The sequence below is a fragment of the Vulpes vulpes genome, chromosome 4, assembly GCF_048418805.1.
Source record: "Vulpes vulpes isolate BD-2025 chromosome 4, VulVul3, whole genome shotgun sequence".
Taxonomy (NCBI): Eukaryota; Metazoa; Chordata; class Mammalia; order Carnivora; family Canidae; genus Vulpes; species Vulpes vulpes.
Window position 1 is genome coordinate 13199764 of NC_132783.1, and position 16356 is coordinate 13216119.

The 16356-nt window shown below is 35.8% G+C and overlaps 1 protein-coding gene and 1 pseudogene across 4 annotated transcripts in view; both read right to left on the reverse strand.

The window, feature by feature from the left end:
* The window catches only part of ABHD18 (abhydrolase domain containing 18), a 45670-nt gene that overhangs the window by 15208 nt on the left and 14106 nt on the right, over positions 1-16356 (reverse strand). For 2 of the 4 annotated variants that reach the window (XM_072755283.1, XM_072755285.1), the window contains 4 exons: positions 13483-13583; positions 6686-6764; positions 6494-6580; positions 4532-4557 (listed from right to left, as the gene is read on the reverse strand). In XM_072755283.1, the coding sequence (XP_072611384.1) occupies positions 4532-4557; positions 6494-6580; positions 6686-6764; positions 13483-13583 (293 nt within the window). Of the gene's footprint in view, positions 1-4531; positions 4558-6066; positions 6140-6493; positions 6581-6685; positions 6765-13482; positions 13584-16356 lie in introns of those variants that run through there. The other 2 variants (XM_072755284.1, XM_026014281.2) reach the window with 2 other exon arrangements.
* LOC112931593 (cofilin-1 pseudogene) lies at positions 11557-12116 on the reverse strand (annotated as a pseudogene).

Here is a 16356-nt window from a genome sequence, read left to right on the forward strand (position 1 = left end):
AGAAGTGCATGCTGATGTGGAAGCTATAGCAAGTTATCCAGATGATCTAGCTGATATAAATAATGAGGGTGACTACACTAAACAGATTTTCTTTCTTTCTTTTTCTTTTCTTTTTTTTTTTTTTTTTCTTTTTGCCATCTAGGACTTTCAGAGCTGGAGAGGAGATATCAATGCCTGGCTTCAAAGCTTCAAAGAAGGGGCTGACTGTCTTGTTAGAGGCTAATGCAGCTGGTGTCATTAAGTAGAAGCCAGGACTCATTTACCATTTCAAAAATCCTAGGGCTCCTAGTAATTATGCTAAATCTACGATTTCTTGTTCTATGAATGGAACAACGAAGCTTAGATGACAGTGTATCTCTTGACAACACAGTTTACGAACTATTTTAAGACCACTGTTGAGACTAACAGCTCAGAAAAAAAATTCCTACTGCACTGACAATGCATCTAGTTACCCAAGAGCTCTATTGGGGAGTACAAGATTAATGTTTTCAGGCCTGCTAATGCAACATTCATTCTATAGCGCATGGATCAAGGAATAATTTTGACTCTCAAGTCTTATTATTTAAGAACTACATTTCATAAGGCTATAGCTACTATAGATAATGATTTCTCTGATAGATTTGGACAAAGCTAATTAAAAACCTCGTGGAAAGGGGTCACCATTCTAGACTCCAGTAAGGTCACTTGTGATTCATGAAAAGAGGTCAACATATCAATATTCACAGGAGTTTGGAAGGATCGGATTCCAACCCTCATGGATGACTTTGACTTTCAGTGGAGTAACTGTAGATGTGGTAGAAGTAGCAAATGAACTAGAATTAGAAGTAAAGCCTGAGGATGAGACTGAATTGCTGCAATCTCATGATAAACCTTTAATGGACGAGGAATTGCTTCTTATGGTTGAACAAAAAAATGCTTTCTTGAGATGGAATCTAAACTTGGTAAAGATGCTATGAAAAATTGCTGAGTGACAACAAAGGATTTAAAATATTACATAAACTTAGTTGATAAATCAGTGGCAGGGTTTGAAAGGATGGACTCCAATTTTGAAAGTTCTGTTGAAGGTAAAATGCTGTGAAACAGCATCCCATGCTTTAAAGAAATTGTGAAAGGAAGAGTAAATTGATGTGGCAAACTTTGTTATTGTTTTAAGAAATTATCACAGCCACCCAACCTTCAGTAACCACCACTCCTGATCACTCAGTAGCCATCAACATTGAGGTAAGACCCTCCACCAGCAGAGATTATGACACTGAAAGCTCTGATAATGGTTAGCATTTTTAAGCAATAAAGCTTTTTATTTCATTTTATTTTACTGAAGTATAGTTGACACACAATGTTCCATTAATTTCAGGTGTACAACATAGTGAGTTGACAAGTCTTTATGTTATGCTATGCTCACCACAACTGTACCTATCATCTGTCACCTTATACAATATTATAATACCATTGACTATATTCTCTATGCTGTACCTTTTATTCCTGTGACTTCTTCATTCCATAACTGGAAGCAATAAAAAATATATTTTTAAAGATCTATTTATTTATTTTAGTGAGAGAGAGGTGGGGGGCAGAAGGAGATGGGGAGAAGCAGATTCCCAGCTGAACAGGGAACCCAACACGGGGCTTGATCCCATGACGCTGAGATTATGACCCAAGCCGAAATCAAGAGTTGGATGTTCAAATGACTGAGCCACCTAGGCGCCTCAGCAATAAAATATTTTAAAATTAAGGTATGTATTTTTGTTTAGAAATAATGCTATTGTACACTTAGACTATAGTATAAACATAATTTTTATATGCACTGGAAACCAAAAAAAAAAATTAAGTTGCTTTATTGCAATATTCCCTTTATTGCAATGGTCTGGAACTGAACCCACAATATCTCCAAGGTATGCCTGTATAGTGATAAAAGACAATACTATCTTATTACTAAAGCGTCCAAGTTAGAATCTATTTTCAAAATTTAGTTCACATAAAGACATACATAGTTGGCTACTGGATGAAACCTTGTCAAGATTTACAAAAATTCATTTTATCAATGGTTGTTTATTATGTGTATATGTAGAGTGGTTCTGCACAAAGAACCAGGTGCCTGCCATAGGAATGCCAAGTTGTGAAAAACAGAATTCTGGCCCCCAAAGAGCTTATATCCACTGTCCTACCACATCCTCCTTTCAGAGCTCTAAGTCCATAAGGCAGAATTTCTCTTTATGGAAGCTCTGTCAAAATAGATCATACATGTGCTTCCTCATAAAAGAGCTCATTATCCTTATATTTGTTTCCTATCCTCACTCCAATTATCTATTTATAATCGCATAATTTCCCTGATTGTTTTGGCCTGGTATGGAACTTTGAATTCTCAGGTATACCTCGGTTTGCTCTTTTATATATAAGTTACTGAGGTGGGGTTCTGGGACAGTGGTTATTTCTAACAGTGGACCCAGTCTCAAAATCTTTAAGAACTTTTGATGAAAATAGGCATAAGAGGCCTTTTAAAAAGTCAGATAAAAATAATTGTTTATTATTTAAATTACAAGCCATTTCCTATGATGAATTATTTGAAAAACTCAAAATATATTGGTGTATTATATCTCTTGGATATATGATATATAATAGTATATTTTATAAACATGATTCTCACATCAATTCTGTGTGGAAGAAACTATATAGTATTTCTACTTTATAAATGAGGTAACAAATACTCAGACCAAGATCAATTATTAAATGGCAAGTTATGATTGTAACCTATGTCTGTGTGACTTAGTCAAAGTCAATCTTTCTGTTAAAACCAAGTTGCCTCTAATTATAACCCAATAAACTCTTTTGGGTTTTTAAGCACCAATAGACAGGGTAAAAATGACACACCTAATTCTGAATTCAGAGCTCGGTTCCTGAATAAGAATTCTTTAACTATTTAGCTTGGACATTAATTTTCAGATTTCACAAAGTTTATTCATATATGTATATTTATACATATATATATGTATATATATGAAAAAATACATTTATACATTTAAAAAAAGTAGCCTCCAAGCCTAGATGGAGCCTAATGTGGGGCTTGAATTCACAACTTTGAGAGCAAGACCAGCTGAGATCAAGAGTCAGATCCTTAACCGACTGAGCCACCCATATGCCCCTCACTAAGTTTATTCTAAACTATCCTCCAAAGTTATAGCTTTGCTTCCAACCCATCTCACTTTCATCTGTACCTCTTCCATGTCATGACCACAGAGAACATGTGACTTCTAAATCTACCTTTCCAGAACTTTACAACTACCTACTTAACTTTTCCACCTGTAAGTCTAATAACATCACTAATTTAACACATACAAGTCAGAACTTTTGACTTACCACCAATATCCAATTTATCAACAAGTCTTATTTCAGCTTCTAAATTATATCTCAAATCCATTAGAACTTCTTTCCATCTTTACTGCCACTACCTTAAAGTTGCTTTCTTCCCCTGCATTATTGCAGTAGCTTTCTATTTAATTTTCTGCTGCTGCTCTTGTCTTAGTAACCCAAAATGAGCCTTTAAAAACACAAATCAAGTCCTCCAAAGTTTTCCAACCATACTTACAGTAAAACTCGAATCACATGGCTCTTCATAAATCTGGCCCTTGCCTACATTTCTGACCTTGTATTAACTCTCCTATTTCATGCTTATAACAGGCTTTTCATTTATTCACCCTCTCTTCCTCAAGGTCTTCACCTTGGTGGCTCCTTCTCATATCATGTCCTTATAGCTAATACTGCTTCAACCCTGCACCCACCCTCTCTTATTCTTCACTTTTTCTCTGACTTATTTCACTTAGCATAATACTCTTTATTTAGCTCCATCTATGTTGTTGCAAATGCTAAGATTTCATTCTTTTTGATTGCTGAATAACATTCCATTGTATATATACACCTGCTTTATTTTCTTCATGGCATTGATAAATATCCAAAATCATCTTATTTATTTTTATCTCTCATCCTAGAATGTAAGCTCTATGACAGTAAGGACGTTGTCTTTTTGTTGCTATCTTTCCAATGTCTTAGATCAAACATTTATTAAATGAATCAAAACCAAAAACAATATAGATTATGGAAATACAAAAAAATTGCCTTCAAAGTTCATTATTGTAAAAGACCAAAAAGAGATTATCTTCAGATTACCTATACCATAAATTGTAAGAATAAAGATTGGTGTTTTATTTCATGAAGTAAATGTACTTTAAGAAGGAAAATGTATGAAACATTTCTTCAATTACCATTTTACAAATAAAATATATCTTTTTTTTTTCAAATAAAATATATCTTCCAGAGGCCTACTAAAAATTTATTTCTCTTATCAAACATTTTAAGTGAAAAAGTTTAAAATAAAAATTTAAGTCAACATTCCTACTATAGTTTTACAACAGAATTATTTCCCCAAATAACATTTGCATGTTAAACTTAAAAATGATTAACCAAAGACTAACAAAAATTTTAATACTGCTGAAAATTTGGTATAAAGACTACAAAAATGAAGGTGACATATACTTACATTTGGTCCTTGGGTTTCCTGCAGCCATTTAAGAATGTGGGTCAAAGAGAAAGTTTTAAAATAATTAAATACAGTCTGTGTCTCAAACACATTAACTTAAGCTAATTAGTTATATTTGTACACAATTTGATACAGAAATAACTATTTTCTAGTTATCTCAAATAGGCTGTTTTGTTGTAGTTCTCAGGTTTTTCAACTTATTTTTCTTTTTTCTTTTTAAAAACATCTTTACTGATAACACATACCATACAATTCACCCATTTTAAGGGTACAGTTTAATATGTTTAGTATATCCACAGAGTTGTGCAATCTTCAACTTAATTTTTAAAATGAAGTTTTTTTTTCATGTTTATATGTTGATTACAGAAAATCTAGAAAATACAGAAAAGCATATTAGAAGAAAAACTACTTCATCTACAGACAACCATATTCATATTTTGGTGTTATTTCCAGTATTTTTTCCTTATGCACAGTTTTTTTTAAATGGATTTTCTATTTTTAGGTTTTTTGCTTATCTGTGTCATACCATAGAGTTTTGTTTTCGAGTTTTGCATATTTTTCATACATTATTGTAAACTTTTTAATAACTAACCATTAAAATTTACTGAATGTCTGTTATTTACCAGGCATTCTAGACAGTATTAACTACTTAATACTTAAGAGTGACCTCAGAGATTATTCCCATTTACCAATGAAAAATTGAGGTACTAAAAGGTTAAGTAACAACAGGTCTGAGGTTATACAAATGGTAAGTGGTAGAGCAAAAAACATAATTAACTACATAACATTCTAATATTATGAGCCACAATTTACTCAACCATTTTTTTATTGTTAGACATTTAAGCTATTCCTAATATCTTACTATTATAAATAAAGCTATATGAGTATCTTTTCTCTTTTCTATTACTTTCTCTTTTCTTAGTTTTTTTTTTTTTAATTTTTATTTATTTATGATAGTCACAGAGAGAGAGAGAGAGAGAGAGGCAGAGACACAGGCAGAGGGAGAAGCAGGCTCCATGCACCGGGAGCCCGACGTGGGATTCGATCCCGGGTCTCCAGGATCGCGCCCTGGGCCAAAGGCAGGCACTAAACCGCTGCGCCACCCAGGGATCCCCTTCTTAGTTTTTTTTTTTAAGGGGAGAGGGGCAGAGGGAGAAGGCGAGAGAGAATCTTAAGTAGACTCTATGCCCAGTGCAGAGTCCAATGCAGGGCTCAATCTTATAACCCTGAGAGCATGACCTGAGCTGAAATCGAGTTGGATGCTTAATGGACTGAACCACCTATGCACCCCCCCCTTTCCTTTGTATTTTGTCCTTAGAATAAATTTCCAAGAATCAAAATCACTGTCAAGAGACATAACATTTTTTAAGGCTCCTGATACATATGGTAAAAATGCTTTCCCAAAGTATTAAACTGGTTTTTATAGCCAATAGTAATAAGAGTGCCTATTTGTTTTTATAATAGCCTCACAACTATAGTGTTTTATTTTTAAAATCTTTGGTAATGTTGCTTTAGCTTTGCATTTCTCTTATTACCAGCAACGTTGAATATTTCTTTATATCTGTGCATCACTTTCGTTTCTTCTTCTGGGAATAGTCTGACGTCATCTTGAAAGTTAAGTTAAGTACTGTTCTAAACCTCAACTGATGACTTAAATGTAAATGCATTTAAAACATGAGGGTTTCCTTAACAGCAAACATTTGACTTATTAATATTAAAATCCAGCATAAGTTTTACAAGAAAAAGAAGTACAATTTATCTTTATTATACAGTAGAAGCATAATGCCTACATTGGTTTTTTTAAAGGCATGAAATAATTTTTCACTGTGTCCTTGCTTCTTAAATATTTTCTCAAATGACAACTAAATTTAACTGGTTTAGAAAAGCTGGTTACTATCATTCCTTTTGATAACTAAATCTGTGAACAAATAAGTAAAGGATTTCTAGGTATTACAAAAGGATATAATAAGGGTTTTCTAATAACAGAGAGGCCATTCGGGCTTCTTTAATCATAGGACGAGCCATTAGCGTTCGTCGTCTCCAGTAATGCTAAGGAAAGAAAAGATGACATACTTAAAGAATATAATAACCACATCTGTGTTACACACAATATGTTAACAAATTATGGATTAAGGTATCATAATAGAGTCTTACATGATCTCCCGTTCCAGCAAGATGAATGCATACAGGTTTATATTTGCTGTTCCATTCTTTAGGAACTATAAGTTGGAACCTATATAAAACAAAACACATCAATGAAATTCTCTTTAACAGGTTTTTTTAACTAACTTTCAATTTGTAGAAGTTACATAATTAAATTATTTGGGAGAAAAGATCATTCAGATTTTTGACATTCAAATTATGATTGTTTGCACAAAGGCAACTAAGATATTATAAACTTGCTTTGTATTAGGATATTAAGATATTCAGTACAATATAAACGCAGAATTTATTGTAATCATTTTTACCTAGTTCAATACAAGTTTATCTTTTTATTTTTATTGAAGTTCGATTTGCCAACATATAGTATAACACCCAGTGCTCATCCCATCAAGTTCTGTTCTCAGTGCCTGTCACCCAATTACCCTGCCCAACCTCCTCTTCTGCTACTCTTTGTTCGTTTCCCAGAGTTAGAAGTCTCTCATGTTTTGTCACACTCAATACCACAAATATGCTTTATAAATGGCATAATGATATATTCTTAAATTTTTTTTTAAATTTTTTATTTATTTATGATAGTCACAGAGAGAGAGAGAGGCAGAGACACAGGCAGAGGGAGAAGCAGGCTCCATGCACCGGGAGCCTGATGTGGGATTCGATCCCGGGTCTCCAGGATTGCGCCCTGGGCCAAAGGCAGGCGCTAAACCGCTGCGCCACCCAGGGATCCCCATAATGATATATTCTTATTTGGAAAGAAACCAATATATATAAGTAAGTTTTAGAAAAAACAGTTCTTTAGATAGCTCTGATTTTTCTCCTTGTAGGAATAATGCTTGCTATTGTTCTATCAATAAAGTAGTTTGTCATCAATTTTGTTTTTCGGGCAGCCCGGGTGGCTCAGCAATTTAGCGCCGCCTTCGGCCCAGGGCATGATCCTTGAGACCCAGTATCGAGTCCCACGTCAGGCTCCCTGCATAGAACCTGCTTCTCCCTCTGCCTGTGTTTCTGCCTCTCTTTCTCTCTGTGTCTCTCATGAATAAATAAATAAAAATCTTTTTAAAAAAATTTGCTTTTCAATTTGGAGTGTAAGAGCAATCCATGGTAGAAAAAAAAGTTTTCCGGGATCCCTGGGTGGCGCAGCGGTTTGGCGCCTGCCTTTGGCCCAGGGCGTGATCCTGGAGACCCGGGATCAAGTCCCACGTCGGGCTCCCGGTGCATGGAGCCTGCTTCTCCCTCTGCCTGTGTCTCTGCCTCTCTCTCTCTCTGTGTGTGTGACTGTCATAAATAAAATAAGATAAAATAAAATAAAATAAAAAATTAAAAAAAGAAAAAAAGTTTTCCCTACTTGTCATCTTCTTATTGTAGTATTTTGCCTTTCATTTGATGTTTTTTCCATATAGCCATTCTAACAGGTATGAGGTGATATTTAATTGTGGTTTTGCTTTTGGTATTTGGCATTTTGGGGTCTGTTTTTATGCTATATCATTTTCTTGATGATTAGTGATGTTCAGCACCTTTTCAGGTACTTGTTGACCATATGAATATCTTCTTTGGAAAAATGTCAAATTAGTTACTCTATTTTTTAATCATTTGTTTTTCTGCTTTAAGTTGTATAAGTTTAGATATTTTGATACTAAACCCTTATCAGATATATGATTTGCAAATATTTTTTCCCATTTCATAGGTTACCCTTTCCTTTTGTTGACAGTCTCCTTTGCTGTGCAAAAGCTTTTTTAGTTTGATGTAGGCCTAGTTGTTTATTTTTGCTTTTGTAGCCTTGCTTCGGGTGTCAGATCCAGAAAAAATTAAACTTCAAGACTTGATGTCAAGCCGGTGACTGCCTATGCTTTCTTCTAGGAGCTTTATAGTTTCAGCATTATGTTTAAGTCTTTACTCCATTTTGAATTAATTTTTGTTTGGTGCAAGATATCTGTCCAGTTTCATTATTTTGCCTACAGCTGTCCAGTCTTCCTAATACCATTTACTGAAGAGACTCTCCCCATTGTATATTCTTGGTTCTTTTGTCACAAATTAAGTGACCATATATGGTGGATTTATATCTGGGCTCTCTATTCTCTTTCATTGATCAATGTGTCTCTTTTTGTGCCAATTCCATACTCTTGATTACTATAGCTATATAGTATAAAAATTTGAAGTCAGGGAATATGATCCCTCCAGATTTGTTGTTCTTATTCAAGATTGCTTTGGCTGGTCAGGTTTTTTTGTGGTTCCATACAAAATTTAAGATTATTTGTTGTATTTTTTTGAAAAATGCCACTGGAATTTTGATAGAGATTGCAATACATCTGTAGATTGCAAGCATATGGATGTTTAAACAATATTAATTTTTCTAATCCATAAGCATGCAGTATGTTTCCATTTATTTGTATCATCTTCAATTTCTTTCATCAATGTCTTATAGTTTGCAGTATACTAATCTTTCACCTCTTTGGTTTAAATTTATCACTAGGCATTTTATTCTTCTTGATGCAATTGGAAATAGGATTGTTTTCTTAATTTTTCTTTCTGATGGCTTGGTATTAGTGCATAGAGATGCAATTGATTTTCGTATATTCAGTTTGTATCCTGCAACTTTACTGAACTTATTATTAGTTCTAACAGTTTTTCGGTGGAGCCTTCAGGCTTCTCTATACATAATATCATTTCATCTGTAAACAGAGACAGTTTTATCTCTTCCTTTCTGATTTAGATGTCTTTCTTTTTCTTGCCTAATTGCTCTGGCTAGGACTTCCACTATTCTGTTGAACTAAAGTGGTGACAGTGTGCATACTTGTCTTGTTCCTGATCTTAAAGGAAAAAAAAATTAGTTTCTCCAATGGAACATGATGTTAGCTATGAGCTTGTCATATATAGCCTTTATTATATTGACGTATGTTCCTTCTATACAGTTTGTTGAGAGTTTTTTATCGTAAATGGATGTTGAATTTGTCAAATGCTTTTCCTATTTCTATTGAGATCAATGTATGATTTTTATCCTTCATTTTGGTATAACACAGTGATCGATTTACAGATATTGAACCATCTTTGTATCCCTTGGATAAATTCCACTTAATCATGGGACATGATCCCTTTTGTATCGTTGAATTTGGATTGTTAGTATTTTGTTGGGGATTTTTACATCTATGTTCATTAGGAATATTGGCTTGTAATTTTCTTATGGCTTCCTTGTCTGGTTTTGGTATCAAGGTAACGTTGACCTTGTAAAATGAATTTAGAAGGCTCCCTCCTCTTCAATTTTTTTGAAGAGTTTGAGGAGAGTCATTATTAATTCTTCTTTAAATTTTTGGCAGAATTCACCAATGTAGCCATCTGGTCCTAGACTTGTTTTTTTGTAGGAAATTTCTGATTACTGATTAAATCTCCTTTTGGTAACTGGTCTGTTCAGATTTTGTATTTCTTCATAATTAAGTCTTGGTAGGTTGTACTTTCTAGAAATTTATCCAATTCTTCTAAGTTGTCCAATTGGTTGTTGCATAATTGTTCACAGTAGTCTCTATGACTCTTTTATTTATATGATATCAACTGTAATGGCTCCTTTTTCTTTCTTTTTTTTTTTAATGGCTCCTTTTTCATTTCTAATTTTGAGACTTCTTTCTTTACTTCTTGGTTAGTGTAGATAAAGTTTGTCCATTTTCTTTATCTTTTCAAAATCACAGCTCTTAGTTTCATTGTTCTATTATCTTTATAGTACTATTTATTTCCTCTTCGATCTACACTAATTCCTTCCATTAACTTTGGGCTTAGTTTGTTCTTTTAAGTTCCTATTATAAACTAAGTTGTTTACTTTTATAAAAGATCTTTCTTTTTTCTTAATGTCAGTGTTTACCATTATGAACCTCCCTCTCAGAACTGCTTTTGCTGTCCTGTGTAAGTTTGGGTATGTTGTATTTTCATTATCATTTGTCCCAAAGTGATTTGATTTCTGATTCCTTCTTTGACCCACTGGTGTTTCAACAGCATATTGTTTACACATATTTTTGAGTTTTCCAGTTTTCTTCTTGTTCTAATTTCATACCAGTGTGGTTGGAAAAGATGCTTGATATGATTTCAATTTCTTAAATTTATTAATATTTGTTTTGTGACTGATATATGATCTATCCTGGTGAATACTCCCTGTGAATTTTAGAAGAATATATATTCTGATGCTGTTGGATATGTTTTGTGAATGTTAAGTCCATCTGGTCTTTTTTTTTTTTAGTGAGTCTTTTTATTGTTGTGTGTATTGTTGTTGTTTTTTAAAGATTTTATTTATTCATGAGAGACACAGAGAGAGAGCGGCAGAGACACAGGCAGAGGGAGAAGCAGGCTCCACGCAAGAAGCCCAATGGCGGGACTTGATCCCGGGTCTCCAGGATCAGGCCCTGGGCCGAAGGTGGCGCTAAACCGCTGAGCCACCCAGGGCTGCCCTGTTGGTTTTTTTTAACTGAAGATCCCTTACTGGTCCTGTTTCCATGAGTGCCAAGACCAGGAGAAAAGGGGAGGGGAACCAGGCGGTGCAAGGAAGGGTCATCTCCACAACATTCCATTTATACACAGAACTAAACAGACAAGCACAGAGTCACTATTGCAGTTAGAAGTTTGCAGCATGGGAAAAGGGAGGAACCGGTGGGGACTGGGATGTCATTAAAAAAAAATACAGGCTCCTCCCCAAACTGAGGTACCTAGGGGAACTTGGTCTGCTTCAACCCAAGAGGAATCAGAAGATCAAAGGGGGTTTGGGAAAGCCAGAACCATCAGGGATAGAGGGAGGAGGAAGGTCCAGGGGGTGAGGGGGCTGTTTGGCAACTGGGGTGAAGAGATTGCCTTCCCCCTGCTGGGATCCCCTGAATCCCTCCGGTCTGGCAGGAAGGGGGCAGCTGCAACCCCCATGGGCAGGTCTGGGGCTGCCAGATGCTCCAGGCAGGGGGCTGGAGGGGGCTCACAAAGGCTTGCCCTCCAGAGAGATGATGGCACTGCCCCCCGTTTCTCTGCCAGGGTACAGCGGTCCTTGACCTCCTCATCGCAGTTTGCTTGTAATTCATGCTTGATCCTGGTCAGCTTTTTTTATTGATGGCATCCTTGAAGCTGGCATAAATCATTTTGCTCTTAAGGGGTGCAAATTCAGATGCCCAGAAGATAAACACCAGGTCCTCCTTCTTGTTCTTCTTGGTCTCATAGGTTGTATCATAGAGGGCATAGCAGCAGTCCTTGTCTGGTAGCATCTTGACAAAGGTGGCATAGGGGTGTCTACATTCAGGCCCACATTGCCTACCAGGATCTCCTTGCCCTCCTCAAGGATGATGTCCTTCTTGTCCTCACTCAGGCAGAAAAGTACTGCCTTCTTGCGCTTCTTCACCTCCTCTGGTGTTGAAGACTTCTGTACCTTCATGTCATTGAACACTTTGATGACACCATCAGAAACAGCCACGCCCAGAGGCTATGTTTCCAGAAGGGAAAGGGAGATAGCAAAAAGGGCCAGAAGAGATGAGAGCCGCTGCAGCTGCTGCCAGGATCCGACTGAACCAGGTCCATCTGGTCTAATGGATAGCTTGAATCCTACATTTTCTTACTGATTTTCGGTTTGGATTATCTATCTATTGTTGCATGTCAGGTATCAAAGCTCCCTAGTATTAATTGCTGCCTTCAAATTTGTTAATTTTTTATATATATATTTCACTCCTATATTGAGTGCATAAATATTTACAAATGTTATTATATTCCCATTAGATTGATCCCTTTACCATTATATCATGACCTTCTTTGTCCCTTATCCAATTTTTGTCTTAGAGTCTATTTTGTATGATGTATAGCTACCTCTACTTTCTTTTGATATTCATTTGCATGGAATATCTTTTTCCATCCTGTTCAGTCTATGTATGTCCTTATATCTGAAGTCTCTTTTTTGTTTAACAGGTTTTTTTTAGTTTATTTACTATGTAAGTTATCTCTACACCCAACATGGCGCTCAAACGCATGACCCTAAGATCAAGAGGCACACGCTCTTCCAACTAAGTCAGCCAGATGCTCCTGCAAGCGCTAAGTCTCTTATAGGCAGCATATAGTTGGATCCTGTTTGTTTTTAAGATTTTCTTTATTTATTTGAGAGAGAGAGAGAGAGAGAAAGAGAGAGAGAAAGAGAGAGCGCGCACAAGTAGGGGGAGGGGCAGAGGGAGAAGGAGAAGCAGACTCCCTGCTAAGCAGGGAGCAGGACATGGGGCTGGATCCCAGGATGCCGGGATCACAACCTGAGCTGAATGGGCAGACGCTTAACCAACTGAGCCACTCAGGAACCCCAGGTACTGTTTTTTAATCCATTCAGCTGGTCTGTCTTTTGATTAAAGAGTTTAGTTGATTTATATTTAAAGTGATTATTGATAGATACAAATTTATTATTGCCATTTTGTTTATTGTTTTCTGGCTATTTTATTATTCTTTTGTTCCTTTCCTTTTTTTTGTCTCTTCCTTTGTGATCTGATGATTTTCTCTAGAAGTATGGTTAGATTTCTTTTTTTTTGTCTTTTGTTTATCCAATAGGTTTTAGCTTTGTGGTTCTATCAGGCTTATATAAATCATTTTATAACAGCCTATTTTAAGTTGATAACAACTTAAGTTTGAATACATACTAAAGCTCTCTATATTTTTATTCTGCCCCACCCCACATTTAATGGGAATAATGCCAAATAATGACTGTAATTAAAACTAAGCAATTAAAAATAACATGGAAATGATTTTCTTATAATTGTAAATTTTAAAAAACTTACTACTTTAAGTTTCTGGATAAAAATTCTTACCTTGCAATAACAGATTCAATTGGCATTATATCAGGCACATAGTGGGCCATGGGGGAAACAAAGTGTCCATCTAGGATCTTACAATCTGATTGCTCTTCAATCTAAAAAAAAAGCAAATCCAAAATGTAGACATGTAGACTAAGATATCTTGGTCTGTCATACATGTTTTCCTATAAAAAAGTTCAATTAAAAACTTTGACTACATATTCTTTCTCCCCCAGTTTTGTTTTTTTAAGATTTATTCATTTTAGAGAGAAAGCAAGCAAGCTCAGTGGGTAGGGGCAGAGGGAGAGGGAGAGAGTCTTAAGCCGACTTCGTACTGAGCATAGAGTCCAATGTGGGGCTTTGATCTCACGACCCTGGGATCATGACCTGAGCCTAAACCGCGTCTGACACTTACCTGCCCGTACTATCCATGCATCACCCCCCAACTCAGCTTTCTAAAGACATAGCTCGGGTGGCTCTGGGGTTTAGCACCGCCTTCAGCCCAGGGCATGATCCTGGAGATGCGGGATCAAGTCCCCACATCAGGCTCCCTGCATGGATCCTGCTTCTCCCTCTGCCTGTGTCTCTGCCTCCCTCCCTCTCTCTCTGTGTGTGTGTCTCTCATGCATAAATAAACAAAATCTTTAAAAAAAATAAATAAAAATATATGGTTCAGGACACCTGGGTGGCTCAGCAGTTGAGCATCTACCTTTGGCTCAGGGCGGGATCCCAGTCCCGGGATTGAGTCCCGCATTGGGCTCCCTGCAAGGAGTCTGCTTCTCGCTGTCTTTATCTCTGCCTCTCTCTCTGTTTCTTTCATGAATAAATAAATAAAATCTTAAAAAAAAAAAAAAAGACATGACTCTTACACATTTTCTTTCCTTTTACATCCTTTACTAATAAATAAACCTCATTTGTACAACAGCACGAAATAAGTCAAAATAAATCAAAATAAAATACTAGTTGGAAGAATTTAAAAGTATAAAAATAAACATGAGAACAATTTACAAATAAACTGTAAAAATAATTTACTGCAATCAAATAAGGGTTGACTTGATGTCAAATATGTTAGAATGGCTCATTTTAAGCAATCCACTGATGCAATGAGTCATGTCAACACATTAAATAAGAATATATATTTACATACATAGCAAAGGCATTTGTTAATATTTAACACCTAAACTTCCCCTCCTCAAATAGTTATACTTTAAAAGATTTATTTATTTCAGAGATTCAGAGAGTGTGTGTGCACACGTGCACCTGAGGAGGGGCAGAGGGAAAGAATCTCAAAGACTCCCTGCTGAGCACAGAGCCTTACCTAGGGCACAACCCAAGCAGAAACCAGAAGTCAGACATTTAACTGACTGAGCCACCCAGGGGCCCCTCAAATAGTTATTTTTTTAAGTAAAAATTTTTTATCAGGACAATAGTCAAAATTAAATTAGCAGTAAATACTACATATTTTCATTAAAATTGGAAACAAAAAACTTTATGAGCTTATTTTAAAGCACAGCTTATTTTAGGGGATCCCTGGGTGGCACAGCGGTTTGGCTCCTGCCTTTGGCCCAGGGCGCGATCCTGGAGACCCGGGATCGAATCCCACGTCGGGCTCCCGGTGCATGGAGCCTGCTTCTCCCTCCGCCTGTGTCTCTGCCTCTCTCTCTCTCTCTGTGACTATCATAAAATAAATAAAAATAAAAATAAAAAAATAAAAAAAAAAACACAGCTTATTTTAAAACACAGATTCTAGCCAACAGTGTCAATATTTTTTATTAAATAATCCATTTTTTTTGCAAATGACTTAAAATGCTTTTTTCCTTTTAAAAAAAAGATTTTATTTTTTCATGAGAGACAGAGAGAGAGAGAGAGAAAGAGAGAGAGAGACAGGCATAGGGAGAAGCAGGCTCCATTCAGGGAGCTTGATGCAGGTAGGACTCGATCCTGAGGCTCCAGGATCATGCCCTGGGCCAAAGGCAGGCACTAAACCCCTGAGCCACCCTGGGATTCCCTTAAAATGCTACTTTATCATGAAGTGAGTTTTAATAAATTTTGGCAAATCATTTTCAATCCTTTATTGGTTCATATTAGCCTATCTTCTTTTTCCCCATTTTTTAACAAGTTTCTTTTAGTTTCCAAGTTTTAATTTAAATTCTAGCCAGTTAACATACAGTGCAATATTAGTTTCAAATGTAGAATTTAGTGATTAATCACTTAGCATACAACACCCAGTGCTCATCACAAGTGCCCTCCTTAATATCCATCACCTGTTTCACCCATTCCACTACCTGCCTCTCCTCTGGTACCATCAATTTGTTCTCTACAGTTAAGAGTCTGTTTCTTTGCCTCCCTCTCTTTTTTTCCCCTTTGTTCCTTTGTTTTGTTTCTTAAATTCCACATGAGTAAAATCATATGGTATCTGTTTTTCTCTGACTTATTTCACTTAGCATAATACTTTTTATTTAGCTCCATCTATGTTGTTGCAAATGCTAAGATTTCATTCTTTTTGATTGCTGAATAACATTCCTTTGTATATATACACCATTTAGTCAAAAAGGAGAAACCCAAATGCCCCTCAGCTGATAAATGGATAAACAAGATGTCACATGTCTATACAATGGAATATTATTTAACAATAAAAAAGTGAAGTACTGTTAGATAACATGGATGAAAACTGAAAATTTGCTAAGTGAAATAAACCAGATCCAAAGGTCTTTTACTATATAATTCCATATGCAATGTCTAGAATAGGTGAATTCATAGAGATAGCAGATTAATGGCTGCCAGAAGGTAGGAAGCTGTGTGGAAGTGGGAAGTAACAGCTAATGTTATATGGGAATATGGTTTCTTTTTGGTGAGATAAAAATATTCTGGAATTAGGTAATGATAGTG